The sequence below is a fragment of the Podarcis liolepis genome (assembly GCF_965112155.1).
Source record: "Podarcis liolepis genome assembly, chromosome: 2".
NCBI lineage: Eukaryota > Metazoa > Chordata > Lepidosauria > Squamata > Lacertidae > Podarcis > Podarcis liolepis.
Window position 1 is genome coordinate 21722031 of NC_139555.1, and position 20490 is coordinate 21742520.

The 20490-nt window shown below is 48.7% G+C and overlaps 1 protein-coding gene across 15 annotated transcripts in view; it reads left to right on the forward strand.

Annotated features, from left to right (window-relative positions):
• KMT2D (lysine methyltransferase 2D) overlaps positions 1–20490 on the forward strand; it is a 110026-nt gene that overhangs the window by 25233 nt on the left and 64303 nt on the right. For 14 of the 15 annotated variants that reach the window (XM_083489722.1, XM_083489713.1, XM_083489720.1 and 11 more), the window contains 14 exons: positions 217–326; positions 4136–4298; positions 5962–6127; positions 6252–6366; positions 8779–8927; positions 9601–9779; positions 10671–10802; positions 12432–13324; positions 13519–13632; positions 14892–15002; positions 16008–16112; positions 17191–17372; positions 19374–19538; positions 19779–19888. In XM_083489722.1, coding sequence (XP_083345848.1) covers positions 217–326; positions 4136–4298; positions 5962–6127; positions 6252–6366; positions 8779–8927; positions 9601–9779; positions 10671–10802; positions 12432–13324; positions 13519–13632; positions 14892–15002; positions 16008–16112; positions 17191–17372; positions 19374–19538; positions 19779–19888 — 2694 coding nt within the window. The remainder of the gene's footprint in view (positions 1–216; positions 327–4135; positions 4299–5961; positions 6128–6251; positions 6367–8778; positions 8928–9600; positions 9780–10670; positions 10803–12431; positions 13325–13518; positions 13633–14891; positions 15003–16007; positions 16113–17190; positions 17373–19373; positions 19539–19778; positions 19889–20490) is intronic. The other variant, XM_083489716.1, reaches the window with a different exon arrangement.

Here is a 20490-nt window from a genome sequence, read left to right on the forward strand (position 1 = left end):
CAGCAATATCGTAAAAGCCAATTTTTGTAAGGTCACGAATTTAAGCTGCACTTTTAACTTTTCACGGTCAAAATTTGGGGGGAAAAATAAGGCTTATATTCAGGCCAATACGGTGTTATTATTATTATTCCTAATTCCCCAAGCTCCTTTGCTTGTGGCTTTGAGGAGGTTTGCTTTGCTGCCCTGTTAACTGTTTTCCTCTTCCTGTTTGTTCAGGTCACTTCTGGGCTCATCACTGGTGCGTGGTGTGGTCGGCCGGAGACTTGCGTTCGGAAGGGTCATGGTTGAGCCTCGTGAACAAAGCTGTCATCTCAGGGATTGCACAGGTTTGTCGGCACTCAGCTGTGCTGCAGGGGGGGGCATGTTACTTTTTAGCTCTTGTGTGGGGTGGGCCAGGAATATATGGGGTGCTCTAGGACAGTCCTCCCAGAGCAACATCCTAGGCAAAGCTCTAGGAACCGCTTTCCTCATGGAGCACAGAATACACCTTAAGAAATACTATAATCCTCTGAAGGGACGCGGGTGGCGCTGTGGTCTAAACCGCTGAGCCTCTTGGACTTTCTGATCAGAAGGTCAGCGGTTTGAATCCCCGCGATGGGGTGAGCTCCCGTTGCTCTGTCCCAGCTCCTGCCAACCTAGCAATTCAAAAGCAGGCCAGTGCAAGTAGATAAATAGGTACCACTGCGGCAGGAAGGTAAACAGTGTTTCTGTGTGCTCTGGCTTCTATCACAGTGTCCTGTTGCACCAGCAGCGGTTTAGTCATGCTGGCCACATGACCCGGATAGCTGTCTGTGGACAAACGCCTCCTCCCTCAACCTGAAAGCGAGATGAGCGCCGCAACCCCATAGTCACCTTTGACTGGACTGGACCGTCCAGGGGTCCTTTACCTTTAAAGGTAAAGGGACCCCTGACCATTAGGTCCAGTCGTGACCGACTCTGGGGTTACAGTGCTTATCTCGCTTTATTGGCCGAGGAGGCTGGCGTACAGCTTCCGGGTCATGTGGCCAGCATGACTAAGCCACTTCTGGCGAACCAAAGCAGCGCACGGAAACGCCGTTTACCTTCCCGCCGGAGCAGTACCTATTTATCTACTTGCACTTTGACGTGCTTTCGAACTGCTAGGTTGGCAGGAGCAGGGACTGAGCAACGGGAGCTCACGCCGTCGCGGGGATTCGAACCACCAACCTTCTGATTGGCAAGTCCTAGGCTCTGTGGTTTAACCCAAAGCGCCACCCGTGTCTTTACCTTTACCTACCTTATAATCCTACCTTGCAGAGGGTTGGACTGGATGACCCTCGTGGTCCCTTCTGACTCTGCAATTCTATGATTCTTTTGAAATACATTTCCTCACCCTCAAGTTACATCCTGATGCAGTCCTTAAATATGTTGGGAATCAGTAACCTGTGGGGTTTCCCCTCCTTTTGTCTGGGGAAAGGACCAGGGACAAATTCTTTGTGCCCTAATTCCTGCTGTAGCAATTCCTGTTGCAGGAGCAGGATAGCACCTTGGTCATAATATAGGACTGCCATACGCCTGGAATTTCCTGGACGTAGCCGGGATTCGCTCGTCATAAACGGCGTCCGGGTGGAAATCTCTGAGATGTCCAGGAAAATCCGGATGTATGGCAACCCATGTTGGAAGTGTCGATTTTGGCGAATTTCCTTAAAAATAGCTCCAAAACTACATTTTTTAAAAAAGAGATTTTTGCAGAAAAAGCTCAACATCTTTTGTGTCGGGGTTTTACTTTTTGAAATATGACAACCCTAGCATAAGAGAAGTTAAATTGTAATAGCCATATTTGCTAGACTGGTTGCGACTTGAGAGTGAATACAGTGGTACCTCGGGTTACATACGCTTCAGGTTACATATGCTTCAGGTTTCAGATTCCGCTAACACAGGAATAGTACCTCGAGTTAAGAACTTTGCTTCAGGATGAGAACAGAAATCACGCAGCAGCAGTGCAGCGGGAGGCCCCATTAGCTAAAGTGGTGCTTCAGGTTAAGAACAGTTTCAGCTTAAGAACGGACCTCCGAAACGAATTAAGTTCTTAACCCGAGGTACCACTGTACTGGAATCCAGTGATTAAAGCATGTAGCTACCAGGTGGACACTCCTCAACCCTCCTTTCAAGTATACTTTCTCGTGAGGACCAGAGAATTGCACAGAGCCTCTCACCCCTTTTCACCCTCTGACCAACGGAGCACAAACATGCCAAACCTTCCTCCTTTTTCTCTCCCGGAAAACACATCCTGAAACCCGGCTGTGTTGCATTGCATTCACACTAGGTTGGCAAATCCAATTTCCTCCCAGTTTGTGGCTTTCGTTTCATTAGCAGAAGCTTGGAGATTTTTTGTTTTTAAGTGTTATTCCCCAAAGCCCTTGCCGGTCCCTTTTTCCCCCCAGCGACTGAGGACCTGGAAGGGAAGCTCTGGGAACAATAAAGAGCTCAGGAATGCTTTCAGGATAATTAGGCTGTGTGTATACCCCAGGGGCTGGCAGACTTCAGCCTCGCGGGATCCACTTTGTTTGTTTTTTTACTAGAACCCCCAAGACCCACCAGACCCGAGCCTGGTACAAAAGGCATGTACTTAGAATTAAAGAGGATGAGCCTAGGGATTTGGTTATAGTAGCAGAACTGAAGGAAGCTTTCAGTCCTCCTGAGTATTCCCACCTTTCTCCATTTCATCAGTATAATTTAATGTGGGTGGTATTAAACGAGTTGAAAATCCTTGCCGACCTACTGGCAATCAACCAGGGTTCTGCCATTAGATTCCAGTCCACTTCCTGTCCACCCCTGGTCTACATCTTTAGGTTTGCCTTGGACCAGGCTGGAGATCTGACATCTGGACAAGACGTTTGTGTTTAAATGAGTTGATGCGACGGGTACCAGTCCTGCACAAAAGTGAATTCCACGTTTGGAAACTGCTGTGCAGCGCAGGTGAAGGTCTGATGGGTGCTCAGAAGCGTCCAGGTCCCGCAGGCAATTTGCCAGAGTGAATTAAGCAGGTCTCTCGATCTTAAGGGACGCAGGTGGCGCCGTGGGTTAAACCACAGAGCCTAGGGCTTGCCGATCAGAAGGTCGGCGGTTCGAATCCCCGCGACGGGGTGAGCTCCCGTTGCTCAGTCCCTGCTCCTGCCAACCTAGCAGTTCGAAAGCACCTCAAAGTGCAAGTAGATAAATAGGTACCGCTCCGGCGGGAAGGTAAACGGCGTTTCTGTGCGCTGCTCTGGTTCGCCAGAAGCGGCTTAGTCATGCTGGCCACATGACCCGGAAGCTGTACGCCAGCTCCCTCGGCCAATAAAGCGAGATGAGCACCGCAACCCCAGACTCGTCCGCGACTGGACCTAACGGTCAGGGGTCCCTTTACCTTTACCTCGATTTTAAAGGTGGCTGTTCCTCAGCTGTAGTCTGAACAATGAATGGTTCCTGTCTTTGGTGGCAGCTGTATCTCAGCTCTGGGTGTTCTGACCTATCTAAGGCTCCCATTCTCTGCAGGCAGAGAAGTTCTGAACCTGTTTTTATTTTATATCCTTCATCGGAAAATTAAAAAAGTACAAAAGTACAAGTGCGTAGAGTGAGATGAGACGCAGAGAAGAAGAAACAAGAATTAGTACCCATGTAGAAAACAAAACAACACCAAAGAGAGAGAGAGAAAGAGAGAGATGGCCTGGCTTTCAATTTGAACTTAGCCTGATCTTTTATTCCCCTTCCTTCCTTCCCTCCCCCTCCCCTTTTTAATGAAGATTACCCGCTCTGGGATCCCACAGTGAATTCTCCCCTGATCTCCTCGCTGGCCCAAATAGGACTAATTTAGCCAGCTAGCCCTGGTGATCGTCTAATGTTTATTGGATGGACTTCCCCCCTAAATTGATTTTTGAATGCTGAATTTATTGTTATCCGCGTTTTATACTCTATTTTATGCTGGTTTTTTTGTTGCATCAATTAAGTGTTTTAAATTTGTTGTTAGCCGTCCTAAGCCCGGTTTTCTGAACCGGGAAGGGCGGGGTATAAATAAAAATTTATTTATTTATTATATGTATTACAAAAGGGGGAAGAGGATGTTATTGTAGTTAACCAGGCCTTTATGAAAAATGAACCTCTTTTTGAATCCGCGACGTCGTCTTCTTCCTTCCAGAAATGTGAACACTGTAAGAGACGGGGTGCTACCATTCCGTGCCATGCAGAGGGGTGCCAGCGCCACTATCACTTCCCCTGCGCGGCGACTAGTGGCTGCTTCCAGTCTATGAAGAGCTTGAAGCTCCTCTGTCCTGAGCACCTGGACCAGGCAGTACAGATGGGTAAGTGTTGGCGGTGTGGCTTTCTGGAATGGGATCCTGCTTTAGCCCAGTGATTCTGTGAGCAGCATGGTACTTAAACAGAAGCGTTTTTTTGTTTTCGCTTTTTGAAATGCTTTATTGAAATTAGAAAATAGTAACATTTAACAAAATTATTCATAGAAAAAATAAAAAATGTTAGCGTTTGTTACATTGTATCATGTTCTTCTTAAGATTCCAATGACTTCCAGTCAATTTCCCCCCTTCCTCCCTCCCCTTTAACCCCCCCCCAAATTGTTCTCTCTTCAAATCTTTAACCATGTGCACAGATTATTCATTCTAATTTGGACGCTTGGGTTGGCTTCCCCCCGTTCTATCCAATTCCTATAACTTGTCCATTTATTAAAAAAAAAAGACATTTGTTTTCCTATGTATCTCCCGTCATTACCTGTTCAAATATATCAGATTGTATATACTCAAAAACATAGTCATTCCATTTTTTCATTGTCCTTCCCATCCTGATGCAATAACAAGCATACCAGCTAAGATCATCATTTTATACCAATCTTGCTCTTTTATTTCTATTTAACCATTCCCCAATATCCCTGAGATAAGCATTTCTCTATTGATTTCTATCTTAACCTGAAATACATCAGAAATAATCTTTATAATCTTTCGCCAATATTCCTTTACACAAATACACTCCCACCACATATGTGCATGTTCCCTTAACTCTTGACCGCACTTAAACAGAAGTGATCTTTAGTAGGTAGAGCAGCTGGGACCTGGAGCCTGGGGTTCTGAACTGTTATTTCTGGATGTGCAGGGTCAAGAAAAGGGAGGCCCCAGTGTGTGTGTGTGTGTGTGTGTGTGTGTTTCTCAAACATAGCTTTCTCTCCAGCTGTCGTTGGACTACAACTCCCATCATCCCTAGCTGCAGCAAGGCTCCTCTCGGGGTGTCTGCCATGGGAGCATATTCACCCAGTGCTTTTCCAGCTGCACTGGCTTCCGGTGGAGTACAGGGTCAGATTTAAGGCGCTGGTTTTGACCTTTAAAGCCCTTCACAGCCTAGGACCCTCATACCTACGGGACCGCCTCTCCCGGTATGCCCCACGGAGAGCCTCAAGGTTCATAAATAGCAACACCTTAGTGGTCCCGGCCCTAAGGAAGTTAGATTAGCTTCAACCAGAGCAGGGCCTTTTCAGCACTGGCTCCAGCCTGGTGGAACGCTCTGTCTCATGAGACCAGGGCCCTGCAAGATCTGCTTTCTTTCTGCAGGGCCTGTAAGACAGAGTTGTTCCGCCTGGCCTTTGTCTTGGAGGAGCCAATCTGATTCCCTCCCCCTCTTTCTTTTTTCTTTTCCTTTCTCCTCCTGTGATGAGGCTGCATTTTAATATTTTATTGCTTCAATATTGTAATGTTGTATTTTAATCTTGTTTTTAAGTTGTATTCATTATTATTGCTTGTTAGCCGCCCTGAGCCCAGCCTTGCCTGGGGAGGGCGGGGTATAAATAAAAATTATTATTATTAGCTAACAGGTCAGGGATGATGGGAGTTGTAGTCCAACAACGGGGACCTAAATTTGAGAAAAGCAATGTTGTTTGTGTTTGCTGCTGCTGGACTCTGGGCCAATGGGGGGATGGTTTGGTGGATTTCGTCCCAGAGTACCCTTCTTCCCTCCTTGCAGAGGACTCTCGCTGCATGGTTTGCGACGCCCCCGGGGAGTTGCGCGACCTACTCTTCTGCACTAGCTGTGGCCTGCACTACCACGGCGCATGCTTGGAGATCACGGTGACGCCACGCAAGCGCTCGGGCTGGCAATGTCACGAATGCAAAGTTTGCCAAACCTGCAGGTGAGTGTGAAAAAGCCCCTCGGAGGCGGGGATGGGAGGGGGGACCCACGTTGATCACCCCAGAAAGGCCTGTTGCCCGGGATGCCTTGATTCACTGCTCGCCTGTGGCGTCTCTCCTTTGCAGGCTGTCTGGGGAGGACAGCAGGATGCTCGTGTGTGAAGCTTGCGAGAAATGCTACCACACCTATTGCTTGAAGCCAGCCATCGAGAGCCTTCCCACCGACTCCTGGAAGTGTAAAGTAAGTCCCTGCGCACGAGTCTGAGCTGAAAAACCAAAAACTCAGTGTTGAGGTAATTCCAGTTGCCCTTTGCAAAGAGAGTGAGTTCTGCAATCTCTTCAGTATTAAGGAAATGGGCATATACAGTGGTACCTTGGGTTACATACGCTTCAGGTTGCATACGCTTCAGGTTACAGACTCCACTAACCTCAGCTTAAGAACGTTGCTTCAGGATGAGAACAGAAATCGTGCGGCAGCGGGAGGCCCCGTTAGCTAAAGTGGTCCTTCAGGTTAAGAACAGTTTCAGGTTAAGAACAGACCTCCAAAACGAATTAAGTTCTTAACCTGAGGTACCGCTATATTTGCTTTACAGTCATACCTCATGTTACACGTGCTTCATGTAACGTTTTTCAGGTTGTGTCCCGCGGTGACCCGGAAGTACCAGAAAGAGTTACTTCCGGGTTTCGCTGCTCGCGCATGCGCAGTAGCCCTAAATTGCGCTTTGTGCATGCACACAAGCCCCAAATCACGCTGCGCACCTGCGCAGATACGGCGCTTCAGATTGCGGGCTTTTCATGTTGCGAATAGGCCTCTGGAATGGATCCCGTTCGCAACCAGAGGTACCACTGTACTCTGTTTCCAACAGACATGGGGTGAGGGGAAGTTGCCAACCAAAGGCCAGTTGAAATGCTATTCGGCCTCCCCTCTGTTTTTGAGGCATCCGTTACCTAGGGGCTTGCCTTTTTCCTTTTAAAAAATGATGGCATGTTTTCATGGCAGTAGGTTCTGTACTGAGGCGACGCTTGGAACAGAATGCCCATAGCCCTGCCTGCCCGCAAGGAATCCTCCACCACTTGCTTTCACATAGAGATACAGTGGTACCTCGGGTTACATACGCTTCAGTTTACATACGCTTCAGGTTACAGACTCCGCTAATCCAGAAATATTACCTCAGGTTAAGAACTTTGCTTCAGGATGAGAATAGAAATCGTGCAGCAGCGGGAGGCCCCATTAGCTAAAGTGGTGCTTCAGGTTAAGAACAGTTTCAGGTTAAGATCAGACCTTCAGAACGAATTAAATACTTAACCCGAGGTACCTTGTACAGTGGTTCCTTGTTTCTCGAACTTAATCCATTCCGGGAGTCAGTTTGACTCCCGAAACTGTTTGAAAACCAAGGCGTGGCTTCCAATTGCCTGCAGGAGCTTCCTGCACTCAAGCGGAAGCTGCGTGGGACATTCAGCTTCCAAAAATCATTCGCAAACCGGAACACTTCCGGGTTTGCAGCATTCGAGAGCCTATTTGTTAGGGAGCCAAGCCATTCGAGTACAGTGGTACCTCGGGTTACATACGCTTCAGGTTACAGACTCCGCTAACCCAGAGATAGTGCTTCAGGTTAAGAACTTTGCTTCAGGATAAGAACAGAAATTGTGCTCCCGTTGTGCGGCTTCAGGAGACCCCATTAGCTAAAGTGGTGCTTCAGGTTAAGAACAGTTTCAGGTTAAGAACGGACCTCCGGAACAAATTAAGTACTTAACCCGAGGTACCACTGTATTCCGGAAGAAGTCAAATGCCAGCCTTGGGCATTTCTTTCCCCATTTCTTCTTCTGCGTTCCTCTCTAGTTATGGCAGCCACAATTCAACATTAGCCTTCAGAGAACTAAACAAAACCTTGGTGATTTTCTCTGAACCAACCTAGTATTTTTTATACCGCTGAGACCAAGTCCAGGGCCTCTTAGTTTCTATGAATTGTTAGCATTCAACACATACATACAAACAAAACAAAAACAATTGCTAACAGTACAACCCTAAGTAGATTTGCTCAGGTACTAGTCCCACAGTGTTCAGTGTTCAATGTTTAAGGTTGCAGGCAAAATATGGAAGCTGGTTGATAATAACTTCAGGTTACTCGTTACCCCAGAGACGGCTCACCTGTGGCCCTGCAGATGTTTAGGATTCCAGCTCCTATCAGACTTAGGCAGTCTGGTCAGGGATGATGAGCTTTTTATTCCAGCAACATCTGGAGGTGCACAGCTTAACCACCCCTGATTTATCTGCTTTAAACTCATATCATGCTCTGGTAAGGCTATGAGGAGACTGGTAGCACCCCATTCCTGCTTTTTAAATAACCACAGTTATTCAGTTGCGTCTGAAAAGGACAAACCGTGGTTAACGTTAACCATGATTGATTGAAACGAGCTAGGCTCAAACCGTCTGGCGTCACAGATCGTAGTTTCAACCAACCACAGTTAATATAGCAGTAAACTCTGGTTCTTTCAAACCACCCAGCCCTGCGTCTCACCCCTGCTCTTTCTAGCTTTTCCAGTTTGATGTTCACAGTCTTGGGGCAACCAGGTAAGATTTTGGCGGTGTTGGAAAGACCCTCTGCTGCCTTTTCCCTCTCCTGAGTGCCCGTCTCTCTTCCTCTTCCTCCAGAGCTGCCGTGTTTGTTCTGACTGTGGCTTCCGCCCTTCTGCCCTGGATCCCAGCAGCCAGTGGTACGAGAACTACTCTCTCTGTGAAGGATGTCAAGAGCAACGTCGCAAGAGTGCAAGTAGCACAGAGGCCGTACAGCACAGCCAGGAGTGAGTAGCTTAGGTTGGGGAAATAATAATGGGTGTCCCAGCTCACAGTGTAGGCTGGGGTATCCCCCGAAATCGCTGGTGTTAAGCATGACTGTAGTAGGTAGGTAAAGGTAAAGGGACCCCTGGCCATTAGGTCCAGTCGTGGCCGACTCTGGGGTTGCGCTGCTCATCTCGCTTTACTGGCCGAGGGAGCTGGCGTACAGCTTCCGGGTCAGCATGACTAAGCCGCTTCTGGCGAACCAGAGCAGCGCACGGAAACGCTGTTTACCTTCCCGCCGGAGTGGTACCTATTGATCTACTTGCACTTTGAGGTGCTTTCGAACTGCTAGGTTGGCAGGAGCAGGGACTGAGCAACGGGAGCTCACCCCGTCGCGGTGATTTGAACCACCGACCATCTGATCGGCAAGTCCTAGGCTCTGTGGTTTAACCCACAGCGCCACCCGAGTCCCTCTGACTGTAGTGGGACTCAGTGGCAAATGGGAGGTCTCAGGCTCGCACATTGCCTCTGCCCCAAAACTCATCAGGGGGCCTTGGGGAAGCCACTGCCTCCCACCCCTGCAATTTTCACAATTGCCTACCTCTCAGGGTTGTTGTAGAGATTGCTGAACACTTCTTAAATTCTAAGGATAGCAACTTCTGGTCTCAACTGGCCTTTTTCTTTTCAACGAACCAGGCAAACTGCCCCGGCCAGCAGCAGCAGCAGCCTCGTCGCAACAGATAAGCCAGTGTCCCCCAAACCACTGGAGGAAGCTTGTGCAGCCAGCAAGGAGCAAGCAGAAAGCAGCTGCAGCAGCCCGGTCAGTTTGCACCAAGAGGAGCAGGTGCCTTTGAGTTGTGATGAGAAACCGACTGGTGAGTTGACCTTTGCTTACACACACACACATCCTTGCATTTTGTTAGAAGATTGTGGGCTTTTGTTTTTGCCAAATGATCAACAGCGGATACTGTCTTAGGGGAGAAATATCTGTGCATACCTTCCATAACCTGTAGCTCAACATGTGAGCTATCTTGTTCCCACTTTTATCATGAATGCCAGTTGCATTTTACAGCTGTTTGCAAGCGCCCTAAAACAACAGAGAGTCTTGTGGCAACTTAAAATAGAGCTGGATATAATTTCTTTTTATTAGGACCCTAATAGATATAATCATAAGCATAATCATAAATATCAACAACAAAATATTTATATGCCACCCATCTGAAAGGGTTGCCCCAGCCACTTTGGGTGGCTCCCAACAAAGAAATAATAAAAACACGATAAAACATCAAACATTAAAAACTTCCCTAAACAGGGCTGCCTTCAGATGTCTTCTAAAAGTCACATAGTTGCTTATTTCCTTGACATCTAATGGGAGGGCGTTCCACAGGGCGGGCGCCACTACCGAGAAGGCCCTCTGCCTGGTTCCCTGTAACCTCACATCTCGCAATAAGCGAACCGCCAAGAGGCCTTCAGAGCTGGATCTCAGCGTCCAGACTGGATGATAGGGATGGAGACGCACCTTCAGCCATCCAGCAGCCAGAGCCTGGTGGAAATGAAGGAATGAGAGAATTCTGAGCCCGGGACTTGGTCTGAGCGCCAGAACCGAGCTAGCCGTCGTTCTGCGCACAAATCTGCTCCTGGTTATTGCAAACGTTCTTAGTTTCTGCAGTGGAACTAAAGGGGTGGGGTGATGGTACGTCATGGAGCGGATTTGAGCTTGTTTGCAAGGAGCGTTTGAACAAGCTGTCCTCTTGTGTCCTTTCCAGAAGCAGACAAGCCGTTAGAGCTGTCCGATGTTGATCCGGAAGCCCCTGCAGGGCAGGAGCAGATGGAAGTTGAGACGCCATTAGAGCCCGAGAAGGCCCCCTCTCCGCCACCCCCTCCCCCAGTGCCACCAGGTGAGCTAAAATGGTGTTGCCGTATTTCAAGCAGTGAAAATCCGGACAGAAAAGTTGTTGAGCTGTTCTTTTTGGCAAAGTTGTCGCGCTTTTTCTTTTGTGGAGGGCGTGGAACACAGTCATTGAGCTTCTTTTGGTTTTGCCCTAAGCTGTGCTTTTGGGGCGAAAACACAAAGGAAAATAGAAGCCATTTTTGAGCGAAAATTGTTTAAAAAAAGACGGCACTGCCGACATGGATTTTCCTGGACGCTCGTCCGATTTCCGCCCAGACACTGTTGCTGACTGCGGTATTCTGGATTTGTCCGGGAAATTCCAGACATATGGCAACCCTAGCTAAAGGGCCATAGCCATAAAGCAGGTTATGTATCAAGTCTTGTCTGTATGCGCACACGTTCTTCTTGTTGTACCTCAACATTGTGTTGTCGAAGTCAGCAGTGTAGATATTGCTGCACCCCACAGTACAGTTGGACAACATTGGGCCATATGTGTTATTAGGACTGGTGCATAATTCTTTTTTAAAAAGTAATTCAATTTCTTTTAAAATACAATCAGAACAAATCTCACATCTCCGTTGGCTTCCCATCCGTCCTTCCATGGTGTTCCTTTATTCCCTTATAAAGCTGCCATGTTACTTACATTTTATCCGTTATATAGTTAATTCTAAATTATTAAACTACAAATTCTCATCTGGTGCCATAATTCAAATCCTGCAAATGTTTTAACATGACCATGATTAAAAATAATAATAAGCATAAAATACTTCCATTCTTCAAGAATTCTTTTTCTCATTTTGTTCTCTTAATTCTCACAGTTTGTGTAGCTATCTAAACATATTCCATCATCTTCACAAACCAGGGACTTTATCATCTTTCCATTTTTGCACATCGACTATTCTTGCCATCACCACAGCGCACATGAACAGATTAAACAGTTCCTCTGAAAGCTCTGGTCCAGTTAATACCTAACAGAAAGGCCTCAGGTTTATTGGGAATAATCACTTTAAATTTTTTTTTTAAAAATTCATTACAGTCATACCTTGGAAGTTGAACGGAAGTCCTGTAGCCAATAGGAAGCCCCGTCAGACGTTCTGCTTCCAAAAATAGTTTGCAAGCCAGAACAGTCACTTCCGGATTTGTGGCTTTCGGGGGGCCAAAATGTTCAAGAACTAAACTGTTTGACAACCGAGGTACGACGGTATAAATCATTTCCCAATAGCCTATTGCCTTTCTTTCTTTTTTTAATTTATCTTTATTAAGTTAAAATAAATACATTTATGAAAAACAGACGTACATACAAATACTGTAAACAAACATACAATTAAACAAACAAATAAAAGAAAAATCAAGCAAACCACCACACTATAAGATATAAGAAGATTAATATAATTATCATAAGTACTCCTGGTATTGAACACAATTATAAAATTTGTAGAAAAGAAATTTAAAACTGACTTCCAATTAATTTCATTCATTAATTTCTAAGGCTAAAGGACTGGTGCACGATTCTGATCTTGTTGCTCTTTGCTTAGGCTGAGGAACGCTGCTTCCTTTTTCCAATGTCTGGGAATGGCTCTTTCCTGCCAAAGGCTTACATGTCTCCCCTTCCTGCTCCCTCGCTCTCCCCTTCCAGATCCAGCCTCTCCCGCCCACCCCGAGGAGCCCCCGCTTGGTGCCAAAGAGCATCCTTCTTTTGAGTTGCCGCCCGCAGAGCCAGAACCCACAGAGAGCCATACTGAGGCGGCACCCCCAGCCCCGGAAGGGCAGGCCTCTCCAGCGAGCCCTCGGCCTGGCTCGCTCAAAGCCGCTTCCCCCCAAGCCGCCGAGGAAGGAGAAGCCCACGAGGAGCCCATGGACACGGGGGTCGAGGGCCTGGCGCCGGACAGCCCTGCCGGCGGCCGAGTACAGCCTAGCCAAGAGGACGAAGAGGAGGAGGAGGAAGAAGAGGAGGAGGAGGCCGGTGGGGTAGCTCCGGTGCCCAAGATGGAGCTGGAGGAGAGATTATCCCCTCCGCTGAGCGAGGCGGAGGCTCCGGACGAGGACGGGCCTGCTGCGTTGCGGCCTGAGCCGCCCGAGGAGAGTCTCAGCTTCGCCCGCGAACCCAAGCGCTCCCCTTCGCCCGTGGAGGCGGAGTTGCTGGGGGGCACCCCGATGGAGGCCTACGGGGCTGGCCACCCGCAGGAGGGAGGGGCGAGCGGGGAGGAGGAGGCCGGGCCGGCGCCGGCGCCCTTGAGGCCCCACCACTTGGTGAAGTCGGATATCGTGAACGAGATCTCCAACCTGAGCCAAGGCGACGCCAGCAGCTTCCCGGGCTCGGAGCTCCAGTTCGCCTCGCCATACCACGAAGGCGGCGGCTCCATGTCCCTGGAGATGGCCGGCCTGACCTCCACAGACGTCAGCCTCCAGAGGGACGACGGGGCCTCCTTGCCGCCGGGCGAGATGGAAGACTCCTTGCCTTTTGACATGAAAGGGGAGTGTGAGAAGGGGCGGCGGCGGAGCTCCCCAGCCCGTTCCCGCGTCAAGCAGGTAACCCCATGGCCCGTTGTCTCCTTCCTTCCCCCCTGAGTAGCCCCCCCCGTCCCTGTCAGAGGTGGGGAGTACCAGAGCAAATGGGCGGCCATGTTGTTTGAATGTTCCCCGGTGTGTGCATCTATGTTCCCCCCTCTCTCTGTCATTTTATTTTTGACCCTCTCTCTCACTCTGTTTCCTTCTGGTCGTAGGGTCGCAGCAGCAGTTTTCCCGGGAGGAGACGGCCTCGGGGAGGGTCCCACACAGGCCGAGGGCGGGGCCGATCACGGTTGAAATCCACCACTTCTTCCATCGAGACATTGGCGGTAGGGGCAGCTTTAGCAGGCAGGAGAATGCTGGGGGAGCGGGAGGGGAGGGGCTCGAGTGGTTTGCCCTCCTTCCCAGGGCAAGAGAAGCCATAGCGGCGGTACGTAGGGAGGCCGGTCTCTAGGGCTGGGCGATAGATCGGTATCATCATCCAAATCCAGTTTGAAGTCCATATCGAGACATCGTTTTCATCCTTTTAGACTTGGCAATATATCACGAATCACGATGTGTGTTAGGCCTAGGTGATAATAGCGTTCAAAACTGGTTTGAAGTCCATGTTGTGATATTGGTTTCATAATTTTCTACCTGGCAGTGTATCGTGAATTTCGTGTGTGTGTTTGTGTGCTGTTAAAAATCACGATGTGGGAAAAACCACGAAGCCAGCCATAGCTCCATCCTTATTTCAGACATTGTGATATATCAGTGTATCACAATGTTTAGCTGGTGATACATCGCTGTGTTGAAAACCAGGCCCTGCTGTTCTCCTCTGCATAGTTCCATCATTATTTCAGATATTGTGATACAGTGTTATATCACAGTGTTTAGCTGGTGATATATTGCAGTGCTGGAAACCAGATATCGCCCAGTCCTATTGGCCTCCCCAAAGGCGGAGCTTCAGGCAGCGGATAGGCCCCCCCAGTTTAGATAGATGCGTGGTTCTGGCCTCAAGACGAGAGCACCCCCTTTCCTGCAGCTCCCAGTTAGTGCCCCTTGGCTGGGGCCGTATCCTTATCCATAGTGCTTGGAGGCAGTGGGTCCGACCTTCCCCTCCCCTCCCTTTCATTTGAGTGGATTGTCGAAGCGTTCCCTCACGACGTAGGCTTGCCATATTCTATCAGTGATGGGGCTTCTCTCCCTTTAAGTGCTTCAAAGCGGGGCATTGTTCAGCAGATGTAGTTTTCCCTCTTGCCGCGACGCTGAGAAGCTGCACCTGTGGAATCTCTGCCTTCCTCTGTGCTCTTAAAAGGGTAGGAATTCTGTCCCTTTTGGAGCATGGTTGACCTACCAGGAATTATTAGCCAGTGGGGATATTTGTGGGTGGGGTGGGGGAATAGAAACGAGAGGGCTGGGGGATATACACGGAATCTGGCAACGGGCCTGTAGGCCTTCTACCCTGCAGCACGGGCAGCGACTCAAGGGTGTAGCTGGTAGGCTGAGGAGATTGTAGCTTTGTGCGTCTGCATTTCCCCCTCTTGTCTGTCGGGAGCAGCCAAAGACGGCAGTTTCACCTCATCCCTTTGCTCCCTTCCCTTCCAAGCTCGCTGATATCGACAGCTCCCCGAGCAAGGAAGATGACGATGATGACGACGACACGATGCAGAACACGGTGGTGCTCTTCTCCAACACGGACAAGTTTGTGCTGATGCAGGTGGGTACAGACACGAGGGCCGCAAACGTCTGACGGTTTTCTGATTGCACCAATTTCAATGGATGTGAGCGGCGAGTTTCTCCTGGAGCGGCTAGTCAGGGCTGGCATAGAGCGTAGACTTGGGGCTGTCCCACAGTCAGGTGTGTCTGTTGACTGGTTCCTAGCCGCCCCAAGAGGATAAGAGTTTGCCTTTCTTGCTGAAACTCGGGCTCCTTCTAATAAGAAGCCCCACAGACAGCTGTAGCTCAAGGATGGGGCACACCCATCACCCCAGATGATTGGTTGGAGTCAAGCGAGATCTGGTGGTTGCCCAGCCCTGCTGTAGCTGATAGTCAACAATGGGGTACATCTTTGAAACCTAGCTTTCATCCAGTATTGATAGGTCTTGAACTTGCTTATCGCTGAATTCCTGTGGCTCAGGTGTGTTACTCCTTTTGCCAAGATTCCTTTTGGTGGACAGCTGGCCTCCCTATTCCCTGTTTCATTGCTGCGAACAATAAGCTTTATTCATTTTGCCCCGGCTGGGAGCTTGCAAATTCATTAAAATTATTCAATCACTTTAAAAGAAAAGTTACAGATAGGTAGCAGTGTTGGTCTGCCATAGTCAAAATAAAAAAGTTCCTTCCAGTAGCACCTTAAAGACCAACTAAGTTAGTTCTTGGTATGAGCTTTCGTGTGCATGCACACTTCTTCAGATAACTTCTTCAGATACTTCTTCAGGTATCTGAAGAAGTGTGCATGCACACGAAAGCTCATACCAAGAACTAACTTAGTTGGTCTTTAAGGTGCTACTGGAAGGAATTTTTTTATTTTAAAAGAAAAGCTAGGGTGTTTATAAGCTATCGGTTAGCAGCCTTTGGTTACTTCTTTTAGGGAGGGGGGCGAATTGTGGTTGCACGTTACCTTGCATCTGTGGAACGGTTGGAATATTTATATTAAAAAATGGAGGTTGTTTCTCTGGGGCATTACAAGGCCTCTTTTAACCTGCCTCTCCCTCCTTGACAGGATATGTGTGTGGTGTGTGGTAGCTTTGGCCGTGGTGCTGAGGGACACCTCCTGGCGTGCTCCCAGTGCTCTCAATGTTACCATCCTTACTGCGTCAACAGCAAGGTAAGGCCTGCTCTGTGTGAAACAGCACTCCCTCTCCCCATTATTATTTTTAAAATAATGATTCCTCTCTTAAAGGACCCATGACTTCTCACCGTGCTCAGTTCTTGAGCTAAATATGTCCCGTATTACCTGATAATCTAATCTAATCTAATAGAGTGTGACACTCCTAATTTAGATGTTAGTGGAATTTGGCGGGGCAGACTCATCTAAGAGGGTTGGCTTTTGTTTCTTTACTTTCAAGTGGTTGGGGGGGGGGGGCTCATGGAATATGTGTGCATAGGGACAACAGTCATGTAGGAATGGGCCTAGGAAGGAAATAGGAAGCTGAACCTTCAACTGTCCTGATCTATGAAGGCCCTGTTTGCTCTCCTGAGATCTGGAGTGTATAGAATCTGCAAAGTTTGGTTCCTGACAAGGATACGGCAAGCTCTTACAGGTTAATTTATACAGGAGGAGTTGGAGTTGTCGTTTTGCCCTATTCTCAGCAAAAAAGGGGGGTGCAGATGGCACTGTGGTCTAAACCACTGAGCTTCTTGGGCTTGCCGATCAGAAGGTTGGTAGTTCAAATCCCCGCGACGGGGTAAGCTCCTGTTGCTCTGTCCCGGCTCCTGGCAACCTAGCAGTTCGAAAGCACACCAGTGCAAGTAGATAAATAGGTACCGCTCCGGCGGGAAGGTAAATGGCGTTTCTGTGTGCTCTGGCTTCCGTCACAGTTCTCCATGCGCCAGAAGCAATTTAGTCATGCTGGCCATATGACCTGGAAAGCTGTCTGTGGACAAACGCCGGCTCCCTGGGCCTGAAAGCGAGATGAGTGCCTCAACCCCATAGTCGCCTTTGACTGACTTAACTGTCCAGGGGTCCTTTACCTTTTCCCTATTCTCAGCAACCTTGCCCAGGTAGCAGGCCTGAGAACGGCACTCATGTAGGGGAGGCGGCTGTTCTAAAGAACCATAAAGGAATCGGGCTTGACGAAGAAGGTTTGTTCACACAACCGCAGCTCTCCTTGCATCTCTGTAAGCACTCAGGGCTCCCCTTTTTTTTACACGTCTTTGTTCCTTCTTCCCCATTTTTTGAAAAGATTACCAAGGTGATGCTGCTAAAGGGCTGGCGCTGCGTGGAATGCATTGTGTGCGAGGTTTGTGGCAAAGCGTCGGACCCGTCCCGCCTGCTGCTCTGCGATGATTGTGACATCAGCTACCACACATATTGCCTGGACCCGCCTCTCAACACCGTGCCCAAGGGCGGCTGGAAGTGTAAATGGTGAGAGAGACGACATAATTCCCCGTATTTTGGCCACAGAGCCTAGGACTTGCCGATCAGAAGGTCGGCGGTTCGAATTCCCGCAACGGGGTGAGCTCCCGTTGCTCGGTCCCTGCTCCTGCCAACCTAGCAGTTCGAAAGCACGTCAAAGTGCAAGTAGATAAATAGGTACCAGTCTGGTGGGAAGGCAAACGGCGTTTCCGTACGCTGCTCTGGTTCGCCAGAAGCGGCTTATTCATGCTGGCCACATGACCCGGAAGCTGTACGCTGGCTCCCTCAGCCAATAAAGCGAGATGAGTGCCGCAACTTCAGAGTCGGTAACGACTGGAACTAATGGTCAGGGGTCCCTTTACCTTAACCTATTTTGGCCATGCTATTTTTGCTGCATTTCAACAAATAACAGAAAAGAGGAGGCTCCCTGCTGCTGTTTTTGTTTTGAACTCTGATGATGTATCTAACAAATATTAATAATAATCTGACTGAAGGAATTACAGGAACGTGCAGTGTTTTTTTCCTGGGGGGACGCATACCCCTAAACATTTTGTGAATCTAAGTTTGGCCTCATTGAGGGGCAGTATTTCAGTATGAGTAGGAAAATGAGAGTACCCCTAAACATTTTTTTTAGAAAAAAAGCACTGGGAATGTGACTTATGCTAAGCATAGGTGCTTTGAAAGATTTTATAATTTAAGATGTTACACAGCAGATGTGACCTATTGATTTCTTTTTCTTTTTCTATAAATATCTGAAATCTTTATTAAACATACAGTAGACTCTCGGGTTGCGAACGTGATCCGTGCGGGATGCATGTTTGCAAACCGCAACGTTCGCAACCCACAGAGGCGTGTCTGCTCACACGCAGGTTGCGATTCGGTGCTTCTGCACATGCGCGATTTAGCGCTTCTGCGCATGTGCGACCGCAGAAACCCAGAAGTAACCTGTTCCGGTACTTCCGGGTTTTGGCGGGTCCTTAACCTGACAAAATGCAACCTAAATGTCTGTAACCCGAGGTATGACACTATTTCACAAAATCATACAGCAATGTACTATATTACAATTTATATCTCGTCCCATATAACAATTTTTTTTAAAAAAAGAATACACTGGTTTAGTATTGGCTGCACTCAGTTGCAGTTCATGTGCTGGCTCCTATCCGTAAAATCCCTAAATGGCATAGAGCCAAGATAATGGAAGGATGTCCTCTTTCCGAATGAGCCTGCCGATAGATTGAGATCATCTTCTGAGGCCCTGCTACATTCCTCACTGCTAAAAGGTTCGGTTGGTGGGAACGCGAGACGCAGCCTTTTCTGTGGTTGCACCCAGGCTATGGAAATCCCTCCCCAAGGTGGTTAGGCTGGCCCTATCCCGGAAGACTTGCAAGCAGGCAGCAAAAAGACACTTGTTATCCTGTTTTGTTTTTAATCATTTTTGGTGTGCAGTTGAAGGTTTAAAAACCCGCTCTTCTTTGTCTTTCAAACCTCTGTTTTAATTTTGTTACCGTTTAAACTAGTTTTGTCCTGTTTTCTGCCTCGGTGGTGTTGGTGTCCTTGTTAGAATCGAAAGGTTGTACAGAAACGTTTTTTAAATAAAAGCAGGTTGTGCTCTTGCTCAAGGTAGAGTTGAATGTACAGTGGTACCTCAGGTTACATATGCTTCAGGTTACAGACTCTGCTAATACAGAAATACCATAGTACCTCAGGTTAAGAACTTTGCTTCAGGATGAGAACAGAAATTGTGCTCTGGCGGCGTGGCGGCAGCAGGAGGCCCCATTAGCTAAAGTGGTGCTTCAGGTTAAGAACAGCTTCAGGTTAAGAACGGACCTCCGGAACGAATTAAGTACTTAACCCAAGGTACCACTGTATGTGATGATAGGTCACATTCAAGTTGAGTAATTCTGGGCTGCTGTTCCTAGGGCATCTGCGTTGTTTTTGGTTCAGGGGGTGGTGGGATAGATTGGATTGCAGAATTGGTGTTGATTCCCTGCCCCCACCCCTCTTCGGCAGGTGCGTCTGCTGCGTGCAGTGTGGAGCAGTCTCGCCTGGCTTCCATTGCGAATGGCAGAACAACTACACCCACTGTGCTCCCTGCGCCAGCCTTGTCACCTGCCCCATCTGCCATGTGAAATATGTGGAGGACGATCTATTGATCCAATGCCAGCACTGTGAGAGGTAAGCCCCAGTTTTCCTTAACCCACCCGGTATTTCACTATCGGCCGTTGTAATCTTCACGTCAACAGATGCAGGCAACATTGGATCCCGCCTGTAAGTGGCTGACTCTCCCCCTGCACATTTCCATCTTGCGGGGGGAGAGGGAGGGCAAGGTTTTGAGATGCCGGAGAATTCCCTTCCCCATACTTAATCCGCAAACTCTCTCCGTATGTGCGCTGAAACCCTTTGTGTGCTTCCCAGGTGGATGCATGCCGTGTGTGACAACCTGTTCACGGAGGAAGAAGTCGAACAGGCAGCAGACGACGGATTTGACTGTACCTCCTGTCAACCCTATGTGGTCAAGCCCGTTGGTGAGTACCAGACAGGTGTGAGACCTGCGAACCAAATTCATTTCAGAAAGAAGCATCAGCAGCTGCCAAGTCCCCAGTGGCTCATTGCAGAAGTCTACCCTGGTGTTCATTCCTTGCAGTTTTGAGGGCCAGGGTTTCAGACAGCGACCTTTTTATGTTTCCCACTGGGGCTGGGCAATATATCTACAGTGGTGCCTCGCAAGACGAAATTAATTCATTCCGCAAGTTTTTTCTTCTTGCGAGTTTTTCGTCTTGCGAAGCACGGTTTCCCATAGGAATGCATTGAAAATCAATCAGTGCGTTCCTATGGAGACCGTCCGGGGACAGAGGGGAAGCGCCGCTCGGTCCCCTCTTTTGAAGCAAGGGGCGGAGGGGAGAAGATTGCTTCTCCCCCTTGCCGCCCCTTGGTTCAAAAGGGGTCGCTTCCTGCTATCCCTGGAGCTTGCGGGGCTGGCAACGGGGAGAAGCAATCTTCTCCCCGCTGCCCCTTGCTTCAAAAGAGGTCCGGGGACAGCGGGGAAGAAGCGCTGCGCTTCCCGCTATCCCCGGAGCTTGCAGGGCAAGCTTCGTTTTGTGAAGCAAGCCCATAGGGAAATTCGTCT